The sequence below is a fragment of the Microtus ochrogaster genome, linkage group LG7_11 (genome assembly GCF_000317375.1).
Source record: "Microtus ochrogaster isolate Prairie Vole_2 linkage group LG7_11, MicOch1.0, whole genome shotgun sequence".
Classification (NCBI taxonomy): Eukaryota; Metazoa; Chordata; class Mammalia; order Rodentia; family Cricetidae; genus Microtus; species Microtus ochrogaster.
In genome coordinates, this window is record NC_022032.1 from 2647363 (window position 1) to 2661773 (window position 14411).

Below are 14411 nucleotides of genomic sequence, written 5' to 3' on the forward strand. Positions count from 1 at the left end.
ATTTATGTTGCTTTGACTTTGTTGTTGCCATTTTGGGGGTTTGTTTTTATTTTGTTTTGTCTGTCATGATTTTGGTTTAGTGGTGCAGTTTGCTTTGATCTGTGAGTTTGTTATTGTTGTTTTAGCTATGAACTCACTGAGTAGCTGATGGTGACTTTGAATTCTTCCTTTGCCTTCTCGTCTACCTGGTGACCCTGAACCTGCCTCTGTCCCCCAAGCAGGATGACAGGTGTGCACGGCCACAGCTGGTCAGAGTTCTGATCTCATAAATAGGACCTTCTTATTTCTTTTCAGATAGCCCATTATTGGCATGTAGATAATTATTATTGTATCCTGCCACTTGGTGAATTTATTTATTGGTAATGACAGGGGGTGGTTGTTGCTGTTTTTGTTGTTGTTTTATGGATCCTTTATGGATAGATATAGAGAGGGAGGGGAATGGGGAAGGGAAGAGATCCTAGAGAGGGGGATAGAGAGAGGGGGGATAGAGAGAGGGGGGATAGAGAGAGGGGGGATAGAGAGAGATAAAGGAGATAGAGATAAAAATGATACAGAGAGAGGAAGAGATAGAGAGAGAGACAGACAGACAGACAGAGAGAGAAAGAGAGACAGAGAGAGAGACAGAGAGAGACAGAGAGAGACAGAGACAGAGACAGAGAGAAAGGATAACGTCCTTTACCTACAGGAATAATGTGATATCATCTTCCCATTTCAAGTGTTCTTTCTTTTCTGAACTCTTCTGGCTGACCCTTTCAGCGCGATGCTGAACAGAGGTGGTATGGTGGCCATATTCTTGATCTTAGGCGAAACCCTTTTAACTTTCACCATCGAGTATACTGTTGGCTTTGGGTTTGTTATCTATAGACTTTATTGTGTTGAGGTATATCCCTTCTATACTTAATTTGTTGAGAGTATTTTGAAACAAATGATATCAAAATTCAATTGCTTTCTCCCATATTCTACTGTTGAATTAGCTGCCAATGGAGCATTCCCCCTGGGCTGTCCCAGAAGCAGTTCGCAGCCAGCCTCACCGCGGGGAACCCATACTTCTGGCCAAGGTCAGCCTGCCCCTGCCCTCTGCTCTGATTGGTCCTTCTAGTTCTACCAATCTAAATCTGGTAGACCGGTCTTCCATAGGCAAAGTCTCTATTGTTCTTGGCTCCTAAGCCTCATTCACCAAGATCACTTGGGTGATTGGGGACAACAATTTAATGACTACAAAGCACATTAGAGACAAGTGACAATTCCAACAAGAGCTCTATCGCTGCTCTTATACTTATGCTATGACAAGGAAACCGTTACAATGACATAAAATGAAATGCCAAGCTAAAGAATAAGAGAAAAGTCACCTTTTCTGGAGGTGCACAGTGTACGGCTTCTGGTTTATTGGAATAACGTAGGATATCTTTTCCTAGAGAGACCAGAAGAATGGGGTGAGGACAAATTTCAATGAGAAGCAAACAGCAACTCGGAATCAACCAACCCTTCCCCAAGAATGTTTCGAACAATTCGTAAAATCATCACACACTGCCTGTGTTAAAAATTGGCAATGAGATATTGTAAATATTTATCTTTTCATGTAACCCATTCACTGACACACAAACAAGTCGCTCTGGACTTATGCGGAATTAGAGTGTCACATCGCTAAATCCTAAACACCTATGAAAGAAGAGCCCACGTGGTCCACAGCCTCTTCCTTGCACCATGAAGATGGAAGAGCCCCATCTGTTCCCTCCATAGTTGTGGGATAAATTATTTCACACACAGAAGCAGAATAATGTGGGGATTCTGGTTGCCAGCAGCAGCTCTTCACCTGCAGTCTCAGGGCACACCTGAGCACACACTCCTGTCACTGGCAGAATAAATGGGGGGATGGAGTCATGCCCCAGAGCAAGCATCAGGGTTCATCTATGGGAGCCACAGGCCATCTGCTGAACACTATGTTAAATTTATGTTTAAGTTTCTAGCAGCAGGCAAATGCCTACTTTTGATGACTAAGAAACTCCTCTCCTGGGAAGAGAGCAAAGTAGCTGAATAAGGAACTTCAGAGTTCAGTTCCAACTACCCACACTGGGTGGCCCTTGACTCCAGCTCCAGGAGACCTGACACCCTCTTCTGACCTCTGTGAACACGTGAACACACACATGAAAGAGACAGAGATAGAGAGAGAGAGAGAGAGAGAGAGAGAGAGAGAGAGAGAGAAATATAAAAAAGCTTCTTTGAGAAATATCTGTTGATTTAAAGAAAAAATCAGAAAGATCTTGTTATTTAACCTAATAATTTATGTGAATATTTTGTTAAAACACTTAACAAAAGGCACAGCAAAAGACAGCCAGGCACCAGTACAATGAACAAATATGAGGTGGAGAGGCGGGAAAGAGAAAAACGGAGTAGCCCATGTGCTGTGAAGAGAGGTGGGACTGGAGACATGACAGTGGCAGCAGGTGTAAGAGAGGGCAGGCGTCAACAGTGGAATATAGTGTCATCCAGTAGGGTCAGCAGGGTGGCATGCAGCAGCTTGGAACTTAAGTAGACACAGACACAGCCTCCCTAGTAGTAGACACTGCCACGGGATCGCCCCAGATCTGGGCAACAGTGGAGGCTTGAGTGGAGGAGTCAAGGAGCAGTTCGCTTTCTGAATTGAACCTCCTCGAAGGACCACCGTGGTCTGTGATGCCAGTGGAGGCCATGCTGGTGTATGAACAATGAAACCAAAACTAGACGCTGGCACTGCTGAACTCCACCAGACACTCCAAAAGGAGCGACCATCCTCCTCAAACTAGTCAATACAACAGAGAAGGGAGGAATGCTTTGAGCCTCATTCAAGAAGCCAACATCACCCTGACACCAAAACCAGATAAGAATATGCTAGAAAAGAAAACCATGTACCGATCTGGTTGATGACTATAAATGCAAAGATCCTCAATAAAATACTTGGAAATAGAATCCAGCATCGTATTTTAAAAGATCATATATCGCGAGCAGGTTAGTCTCAGTCTAGGAATATAAAGGTGGTTCAACAGACATTAGTCAATAAATATAGTATGCACTTAGGCAGATTCACAGGCCAAAAAAAAAAAATGACCAGGGCTGAAGAGATGGCTCAAGAGTTCAAAGCATGTACTGCTCTTGCAGAGGACTTGAGTTCTGCTCCCAGCACCCACGTCAAGAGACTCACAGTTCCCTGTAATATCAGCTCCATAGAAATCCAACATCTCTGGCTTCCACAAGCCCCCATACATATGTGCATACACCCACAAACAAATACAATTGGTTTTAGTTAGGGTAACTATTGCTGTGATGAAACACCATGACCAGAAGCAAGTTGCGGGAGGAAAGGGCTTATTTGGCTTGCCTCTCCACATTGTAGTCCTTCACTGCAGAAAGCCAGGACAGGAACTCAAGCAGGGCTGGAACCTGGAGGCAGGAGCTGATGCAGATGCCATGAAGGGGTGCTGCTTATTGGCTTGCTCCCCCTGGCTTGCTCAGCCCATTTTCTTATAGAACCCAGGACCACCTGCCCAGGGACCACCACAATGATCTGTATCCTCCTAGCCCATCAGTAATTAATCCATAATTAATTAAGAAAATGCTCTACAGGCTTGCCAACAGCTTGATCTAATGGAAGCCTTTTCAGTTAGGATTCTCTCCCCTCAGAAGACTCTAGATTGTGTGACGTGAACATAAAAGGAGCCTGCACAGTTGACCCCTTCTCACCTTGACACACAGAACATTTTCAGGCACAACCTTTCCTTTGTTGTTGTGTTGTTTTGGTTCACCCCCAAGATCTCAGATTAACAAGCATCACAAATATAGAGCACAATGCAAACTTTAAAGTTCCGCAGTCCTTAACTCAAACACGTTCAATGTTCTGTCTCTGTAAAACTCCAAAGTCTCTTCAAATCCAAAACCTCTTTTAAAAATTCAAAGTTTCTCAACTACGGGCTCCCAAAAAAACCCAAAATTATGTTAAATACTTTCCTACCTCAAGAAGGAAGAGCCAGGTAACATTCACAACATGAACAAAGTAAAACCACACTCCAACAGTGTTAACTAACCCAGTGTCCAATGTCCAGGATTAACTCACAATCTTCTGGGCTCCTGCAAGGGGCTTGGGTCATTCCTCCGGCCCGACCCTCCGCAGCACACACAATCTGTCTTCTAGCTCTGGCTGGCTCCACTCCAGCACTGTTGCTATTCTGGGTGGTCATCCCATGAGACTGGCATCCCCAAAACCGCTGGGGTCCCTTACTGAGACTAGGCTGCACTTCCACCAATAGCCTCTCCCGGACTCTCTTCAGCAACTCCGTCCCTGGCACCCAGTGCCACGCCTGAGCTGATCTCCAGGACCCCACTCCATACTTTCAAAACCAGTACCACCTGGGAGACTCTTAGACCACCAAGTTCTGCTGCCGGGAGGAGCTGCAGCCTTGCTGCTTCCGGAGCACAGCTTCTGTGTGCTGACTCTCACAACACCTAGCTGTAACAATGCTGGTCTCTTCTGGATCGCCACTAATTTCTCAGCTCCAGCTGAGCAGCATCGAGGGTCCCAGCAAAGCGAGGGTTTTACTTTAGTAGTTCTGGTCTCTTGCTGAACACAGCTACTTCTTCAGCCCCAACTAACGAGAACCAGAACTAACTAACTCCCTGATAATGTCTTTTAGGGACTCTCAAACTTCCTTCTGGAACTTCACAAACCAGCCTCCATCACCTGCTGTTCTCTCAACACTATCTTCCAAGCTCCCACAGAACAGGTCACCAAGGTTTGAATGTTCAATGACTTTCCTAGCCCAAAGTTCCAAAATCCTTCCACAATCCTCCCCAAAATACAGTCAAGTTTGGCCCAGCAATAACCCCATGATACTGGTACCAATTTTTGTATTAATTAGAGTCACTATTGCTGTGATGAAACACCATGACCAATAGCAACTTGGGGAGGAAGGGTTTATTTGGTTTATACCTTCACACCATAGTCCATCACTGAAGGGAGCCAGGAACCTGGAGGCAGGAGCTGGTGCAGAGGCCATGGAGGGATGCTGCTTACTGGCTTGCTCCCATGGCTTTTTCTGCCTAGTTTCTTATAGAACCAGAACTACCAGCCCAGGGATGACCCCACCCAGCTTGGACTATGCCCTCTACCAACAATCACTAAGAAGATGCTCTATGGACTGGCCTACATAGAGTCTGGTCTTATGGGGTCTTTTTCTCAATTGGGGTTCCCTCCTCTCAGCTGACTTTATCCTGTGTCAAGTTGATATTAGTCAGCATGCATACATATATACATATTTTAAAAGAAGATAAGAGCTAGTTCCAGGGCAGGCTCTAAAACCCTGTCTCGAAAAAACAAAAAACAAAAAAAAATAAAAGAAGATAAATCTTGAAAAGCAAATCATGTGACTATTTCAATAGATGCAGTAAAGTCCTTGACAGAACTCAACATCGCTGCACAACAAAATCCCTAAGGAAACTAGGAATAGGAAGATCATATTGCAACATAATGAGCACTGTACACAACGAAGCAACAGCCAGCGTTATACTGATTGAGGGGGAAAAAAACAAGAGTTTCCTCTACAGACAGGATAGAGGGTCCTGTCCATTCTCTCCTTTCTTACTCAATATTGTACTTAAAATCTTATGCAGAACAATAAGAGAAAAGGAAAAAAAGTTTATAAACAAAAGAAGAAGTTAATTATCCCCATGTGTAGATGGCATGATCTTTCACTGAAAGGACCCCAAAGACTCCACCAGGAAGTACCCCAGTCTGATGAACAGTTACAGCAGAGCCATAAAGTGGCATTTGTTTAACTCTGTGAAGCTGTGTTACTTTGCCTGTCTAAAACACCTGATTGGTCTAATAAAGGGCTGAACTACCAATAGTTAGGCAGGAGAGGGATAGGCGGGGCTGTCATGCAAAGAGAATAGATAGCACTCCAGAGAGAGGAGCTAGGAGTGAGAAAAGGAGGGGGGGACGCCAGGGACCAGTCACCCCGTCACACAGCCAGCCATGGAGTAAAAAGGGAAGAAAGACATACAGATTTTAAAAAGGTAAAAATCCCAGATGCAAAATGTAGAAGAAGAGAAATGGGCTAATTTAAGTTAGAAAAGCTGGCTAGAAACAAGCTAAGCTAATAAGTTTCCGTGTATTTATTTGGGGACTGAGTGTAAAAAAAGTACCAAAGAGTTTTAAAAAAAATTAAAATGGTGCAATCATTGAGAACAAAACCACTAATGCAATTTCACTCACAAAATTCCAAAAGCATCATTAAATAAATTAAGGGAGGATGTGAGAGAACTTATTAATGAGTTTCCAAACATTGAAGGATGAAAATGAAGACAGCAGAAGGAAAAAGGACACACTCCCCCACCCTACCCACCATGTTTCTGACCCGGCAAAATTAGTACTGTTAAACTGGCCATATTGCTGAAAATGTTCTACAGTTAATATAAACCCCACTAAACCTCCAGAGACATGCTTCAGGAAATAGAAGAGCAAACTCCAAGTGTACTGTGTTGCCATAGTGATACGGCACAAACACAAACACATCAACCAGTGGGACAGCGCAGAGTGCACAGAAGTAAACCCAGGACTCTACGGCATCTGATTCTCAACACTGGTGGCCTTGGAACAAGACGTGCATTGGGGGGGAAAGCAGCATCTGTGTCCATCCACATGTAGAAGAGAAACTGTCTCGGTCTTTTCAAAATTCTCCCAAAACGCACCAAAGAGCTTCAGGTAAGACTTGAAACTTAAAACTGGTGTGGGAAAAACACTTCAAGATAAAGGCATTAGCAAGGATTCTCTGAGTGAGACCCCAGCAGCTCAGGAAATAATAGCAAGGATTGACGAGTGGCATTAAGTGCAATATTAGGACTTGTGTACAGGAGGTAAAGAGACTGTAGATTGAAGAGTCCCTCTCACCCCAGGCAGAACGACAGTCACCAAAAAAGTGCACAGTAAATGCTGGTGAGAATGTGGGAAAGGAGCCAGCCCCTGTACGCTGTGAGTTTGATGGAAACTGGCACAGCGCATCCACTAAGGAAACTGGTAGGAATGCTCCTCAGAAGATAAACTACCAAATGGTCCAGCCAGCTATACTGCTAAGAATTCAAGTCAGCAGTCACACATTTATCAAAGTGCTAGCAGTAACAAAACCGGACTGTCGGCCCGAGTGCCCTTCGGTGGAGGAGTGGGCTGAGAAAGTGTGCTACACACAGCAGTATTGCTCAGCCATCGAGAAGAATGGAATTATATTTTTCTAGAAAAATGGATGAAGGAAGTCCATTGTGTTGGGTTGAATGAGATGGAAGCAGAAAGACAAGAAGCACGTGTTTCTTTCGCACACAGAACCTAGATGGCAGAAAGGCAAGTAAAAGAGGAATTACTAGGGTTAGGAAGGGCGAGAGATCAGTGGGCTGAGCACGAGGGTACGACCATAGTGCTACAAGCATGAAAATGTCACTAGTGCGCGCCTTTAATCCCAGCACTTGGGAGGCAGAGATAGGCTGTGAGTTTGAGGCCAGCCTGGTCTACAAGAGCTAGTTCCAGGACAGGAACCAAAAGCTATGAAAAAACCCTGTCTCAAAAGTCAAAAAAAGAAAGAAAGAAAGAAAGAAAGGAAGGAAGGAAGGAAGGAAGGAAGGAAGGAAGGAAGGAAGGAAGGAAGAAAGGAAGAAAGGAAGAAAGAAAGAAAATATCACAAGCAAACCCATCATTTAATACAAGTAATACATAAAAATCATTCACAACCCTCTGTAACTCCAGCCCCAGGGCATCTGACTCCCTCATCGAGCAGAAATGGATAGCCTTGTACAATCAATTTATGCTAATTAATACATGCTAACTACTGTATGATGATTAAAAGGTTTTAAAGGATTGATCACCTGCTGGAGAGATGCCTCAGCCAGTAAGACTCCTGCCTTGCAAGCATGAAGACTTGAGTTTGGTCCCCAGAGCACACATTTTTAAAAAGACAGTTGTGCTTGGCACATGCTTACATTCCCAGTGCTGGGAAAGTGAAGACAGATTCCCTGGGGCTCACTGGCCAGCTCCAGGTCAGAGGGGCATCCTGTCTCACAAAAGCTGGACAGCTCCCAAGGAACCATGCCAGAAATCAACTCCAAGCACACACATGTTCGTGCATACATACACACACACACACACATGCCCACACTCAGATACTCAGAGATTTATTACCTTTAAGGCAGGTACCTTTAAATTTTTAAAACTCCTAAAACACTTAACATAGCAAAATACCAACTTCAAAAATCAGTGAATAAAATTAATTATTTTGCTTTCTAAAACATTAGCACAAAAATTCTCTTACTTGAGGACTATGGGTACAGAGATGAAGCATAAAGATGTTTTTATTAAAAGGTATCAACAAAAAAAATAAAAGGTATCAACAAAATCAGCTACTTTAGAGAATATTATTCTCCTCCTGGATCTCCAGATATCTCCTTAATATCAAATGAAACACTTTTCTCTGTTATTTTGTATATGTGAACTGCTAAAAATACTAAGACGAATTGACAAACTTTTAGTAGACCATTCTAATTTTTATGTTTGCTTTTACCATAAGAACTTTGTATCCTTTATCAGTAGTCATATTAGATACATATATAATATTATCATACAGTTATGTGTTCCATAGCTATGTTATACAAATAAAATTCTATATAGCAATTTATGTAGTGAATTGATGCTTCTTACTTCTGAGCTTGTACTATCTTCAATTTTCTCTGGAAATATGATTTGTAGAAATGAACTTTGAGAATCTGAAGAGAGAAAGACATAGTTAGTAACCTTGCCTTTAATTTGACTAGGTGTTCAGTTTCTTTCATAAGGTTTACTTAGCCAATGTGAGTGGCTCATCGGTGTGTGCTACTTCGAAAATTCTAGTGCTAACCTCATGAGCACAGCCCCTGAAACTGGAATTAGCCTCTGTGCAAACTTGATAGACTAACTCATGAAGTGAATCACACGTAAAATGCTAAAAACATTTAATTTGGAAAACAGACAAAATGGTCATGAAAGACAAAAAGAAGGCATTCAACTTACTCAGAACATGTTCATGACAAGACATATAGACAAAAAAAATAGAACAATCAAAGAGATAATTCAAGAAAACTTTGTTGGAAAAAAAAACCTATAGACTGTGCATAGCTTGTTGGGAATAATACATAGGTATGAACAAAGGGGAGCCATGGTCTGATGACATTGCTGAGCTTTTGAAATGACGGATCAAGCAGGAGTGTAAGAAGAAAGGAACCACACATCATTGCTCTGGTTAGGGTATTGTCAACTCTGCACAAGCTCTGTCATCCAGGAAGAGAAAGTTCCAATGAGAAAAGGAGCCCTTAAGGTGGACCCATAGGAAAGTCTGTGGACCCTTTTCTTGATTAACAATTGATGTCAGCGGGCCAAACCCACCTTGAGAAGTGCCACTTGTGGGGAATTGGTACTGAGTTGCATCATAAGCAAGCTGAATGAGCTATGAGAGCAAACAGTACACAGCTTTCCTCCAGGGCCTCTGCTTCAGTTCCAGCCTCTGGGTTCCTACCACAGCGTCCACTGTGATGGACTGTGACGTGAAATCATAAGACACAGTCCATCTTTTCCCATCACAGCACTGGGAAACAAACTTTGTCGGGCATAAGGGGAGAAGCACAACCTGGCTCAGGTATCCAGTATTACAACACTCCATTGAAATTAATGAATCGAAAGCCCAGGAAATTGATACTGAATAACACTGTCATTCAACTACCAAAGAAAGACAGATATTTATAAATAAATTCCCCAAGAAAAGAATCCTCATGCACCTGTCACAAAAGACAAATTTCTCCCAATAACTATATCTACGTTGTACTACAAAGTCTAGAAGTACACACTAAATTAACTCAAATAGAGAGTAAAGGCCACACCACAACTGTGGAAGCCACAGCGACATGATGGATGCAATATTAAGTTATGCGATAATGGACATATAATAGCATGCACCACCAGGAAGTGTGGCGTAGAAAGAAGAATATGTAAGCATCCTCATTTCCTTAAATCTACTGTAGATAATGGTCAAACATGTGAGTTTAGGGGTACAGAAAAGCTGAAGTTAAAATGACACCACTCCCCGCCCAGCCAGATCTTGCATGTTCTCCACCAGGGTAAACACCTAATCCTCTCCTCCACAAACCCTCCTCAATCACCCAGATAAAGGCGGGATTCCACATTCTGTGGCCCGGCCTCATGTGGCCACTCCTGTTAGCACGGTCCTCCAGTGCCCAGGCTCATCCAAGATATGCTCTGCCAACCCTCAACCTACGGGTCCCTTGTGCCATATAACAACTTCTCTGCTCGTCAGATCCTGCACACCCTGTATCATGATCTAGCCCAGCGAGTCTTGTCCGATCCTCCACTCTACACTCCTCCCGCAGTCTCCAGACCTACCTGCAGACTCCAGGCTCAGGTCAGAGCGCACATCCTGCCTGACAACCCAGCACCCTGTGTCTGCCTGATTTATTCCAGCCTTCGCCATTTCCAACACTTAAGGACAACCTGGCCTGCACATCCTGTATTCTGTCCATATCAGACAAAGAACAAAAGCAGTCCATATGCCTGGGTCAAAGAAGAAATAAAAAAATAAATTAAAGAATTATTGAAATAAATAAATTCAATGAAAATGAAGGCACAATGTACCTAAACCTAAGCAGTGCTAAGAGGAAAGTTCATAGTGCTAAATGCCTACATAAAGAAAGTGGAGAAAGCTCACACTAATGACTTAACAACACACCTGAAAGCTCTAGAACAAAAAGAAGCAGACTCACCCAGGAGGAGTAGACAACAGGAAGTAATCAAATTGAGGGCTGAAATCAATAAAATAGAAACAAAGAAAACAATATAAAGAATCAATGAAACAAAGAGCTGGTTCTTTGAAAATATCAACAAGATTGACAAACCCTTATCCAAACTAATCAAAAGGCAGAGAGAGAACATTCAAATTAACAAAATCAGAAATGAAAGGGGGGACTTAGTAACAGATACCAAGGAAATCCAGAGAATCATTAGGTCATACTACAAAATTTTTTCTTCACTAATTTGGAAAATGTAAAAGAAAAATGGATAATTTTCTGGATAGGTACCACATACCAAAATTAAATCAAGACCAGGTGAACAATTTAAACATTTTAACCTGAAAGGAAATGGAAGCAGTCATCAAAAGCCTCCCAACCAAAAAAAGCCCAGGGCTCGATGGTTTCAGTGCAGAATTCTACCAGAACTTCAAAGAAGAGCTAATATTTATACTCCTTTAACTGTTCACATAATAGAAACAGAAGGAACATTGTTAAACTCTTTTTATTAGGCTACAGATACCCTGATACCAAAATCACACAAAGAATCAACCAATAAAAAAATTAACAGACAAATCTTACTCATGAACATGGATGCAAAAATATTCAATAAAATACTGGCAATCCGAATCCAAGAATACATCAGAAAATCATCCACCATGATCAAGTCGGCTTCATCCCAGAGATGCAGGGATGGTTCAACATACGAAAATCTGTCCATGTAATCCACCATATAAATAAATTGAAAGAGAAAAACCATATGATTATCTCATTAGATGCTGAAACAGCTTTTGACAAAAATCCAACACTCCTTCATTATAAAGGTCTTGGAGAGATCAAGGATACAAGGAACACACCTAAACATAATAAAGGCAATATACAACAAGCTGAAACTAACATCAAATTAAATGGAGAGAAACTCAAAGTGACCCTACTAAAATCAAGAACAAGACAAGGCTGTGCACTCTCTCCATATCAATTTGACATAGTTCTTAAAGTTCTGGCTAGAGCAATAGACAACAAAAGGAGATCAAGGGGATTCAAATTGGGAAGGAATAAGTCAAACCTTTGCTATTTGCAGATGATATGATAGTGTATATAAGTGACCCCAAAAACCCTACCAGGGAACTCCTACAGCTGATAAATACCTTCAGTAATGTGATAGGATACAAGATCAACTCAAAAAAAAAAAGTAATCCTCCTTTATACAAATGATAAAGAAGCTGAGAAAGAAATCAGAGAAACATCACCCTTCACAGTAACCACAAATAATATAAAATACCTTGGGGTAACACTAACTAAAGAAGTACAAAGCTCATAACACTGAAATCAGTCCAAAAATCAGGGGCAAATCTGAGAAGTCACGTGGTAGAGAGACCTAGTAAAAACAAAGAGAACAGTCAATGAAAAGAAACCTTCAACAAGGTTCCATATCCCAATGAAAGAAAAAGATGACATCTGGGGTAAAGACAAGGAAATGCAGTGTATGTGGAAAAAGCCTTCATCTGCCAATCCTCTCAACTAACCCATCAAGTTACACCCAGGGCACAATGAACATCAGAGATGCAGAGAGAAGGCATATAAACACGGGGGTTGTGGGAAAGCCTTTATTTATCTTGACTTCAAAAACTCCAGTGAAGCCACCAATACAGCAAAATCCTTAGAGATGAAGGGCGTTTAGGGATGTTTGCATTATCAACAATCTGCTCTTTGACATGAAGGAAGTCCCATTGAAGGATATATGGAAAGTGGAAAGCATGCGTTTACTCCCAAGAAGTTTTGAAGAGATGATAATACACACTAAAGATGGGTTATGACAATTTAAGGAATATAGGCAAGAACTCTCCTTTAATCTCACACAGAGAGAAACCTTATATATATGTTTATAAATATGAACAGGATGGGGACATCTGCCTCTCATGGGCTCTCATAAACATAGTGGTATAAACACCTCATAAAGATAAGGGCAGTTTTCATCATTCCTTTCAAATTCATGAAAACACTTGGGAAGAAAATCTCCATGAACATACAACGGGAGAAAGCCATCGGATACTGCACAATTCTTGGGGCACACACGAGAACCCACAGTACAAAGCTGTTCTATGGAAAGAATAGAAAGAACATGCAAACAATTGTGGCCACAAAAATAAGCAAGGAGGGAAAAGTCTCCAAACGACCCACACACTTAGAAACTCAGCCAGAATGTCTGACTAGAAAGGTTACAAAAATTACAGGACTGAAACTCAAAACTGAGGGCAAAAGTAATTTCTTCCTCCCTTAAGGTGTTTCTGGACACTGTTGCAGCAACGACCGCAATAGTCAAAATGGTCCAGTGTAACTGCATTCACACACAGTGCTAGAGGAAGCTCATAAGAGAGAGGCTTGGGAAAGCTTCGGACCAATGCTGCTTTCTGTGTTTTTAGTTAGTTAACTGTACAAAATAATGGATTTCATTATAATGTTTTACATATGCATGAAACATACTTTGATCATTTTTCTATTTTTGTTTAAATTCTATTTATGGGGGGGATGTAGAGAGAGAATCCACAGGAGTGCAAGAGTCACCTGTTCAGAGTGAAAAGCAAGAATCTTTAAGTAAAGTGCAAGAAGAGAACTAACATCTGAGGTTGTTGTCCTCTGATCTCTGTAACACGTACACACACACACACACTACATACACATGACATACACACATATAAAAAAGGTTAAAAATAAAGCACACCTGATAAAAGATTATTAACCAAAACATACAAAGAATTTTTAAAGGTAATAGTAGCACACAACCCAAATTTAAAAATGGGCAAGTGACGTGGAAGGACCCCTCTCAAAAGAGAAGAAAGAGCGAGGGGGCCTATGAGAAGATAGCAACAGCAGGGCTGGAAGAGACGGCTCAGCTCTTAAAGGCGAGGCTCAAAGCCAAATGTCAAGACAGCATGTGCCAACAGGAAATTGAAAGTTAGAACAATGAGACACCACTATATCCTCTTAGCATCGCAATGACACCAGGTAACCGGCCAAAGGAAAGGAAATTTACATTCACATAAAACCTAACAGGCGTATAGACAGCAGCTGTCTTCTCCACTGTTAAAACTGGGAAGCCCCTGAACTGTCTTTTCAGTAGGTAAATGGATAAACTGTGGTTGATACTGACAACGGAATGGGTATTTTTTGACACTTCAAAGAAATAAGCTATCGAGCCACAAAGAAACATCAAGGAATCTAAATTACAGGCTTTGGGTGGAAAGAAACCTGTCTGCAAGGCTACATCGTGTATGACTGATTCCAAGTATACAGCCTCCTGGAGAAGGCAGACAGAGAAAGGTGGTTGCTGAGGGATATAGTGAGGAGGAGGAGCATGGAGCATGGAGGATTGCTGGGTCAGTGAAGCTGATCCTGCAGCGATGGGCATCCGTGTGCAAACCACAGAACATACAGAACCCGAGTGCAAGCAAGGATCATCGGCTCGCACAAATGCATCCTTGTAAGACCACATGCTGACCTCTGTGGGAGCACAGAGAGCAGGCGCTACATCCAAACACTATTTTCTGCTCAGTTTTGCTGTGAATCTC

General features: G+C 42.0%; 1 protein-coding gene across 1 annotated transcript in view; it reads right to left on the minus strand.

Moving 5' to 3' along the window:
• Adam32 (ADAM metallopeptidase domain 32) overlaps positions 1-14411 on the minus strand; it is a 65599-nt gene that overhangs the window by 49406 nt on the left and 1782 nt on the right. The window contains exons 2-3 of the mRNA XM_005362442.3: positions 8711-8775; positions 1350-1411 (exon numbers count right to left, since the gene is read on the minus strand). Coding sequence (XP_005362499.1) covers positions 1350-1411; positions 8711-8775 — 127 coding nt within the window. The remainder of the gene's footprint in view (positions 1-1349; positions 1412-8710; positions 8776-14411) is intronic.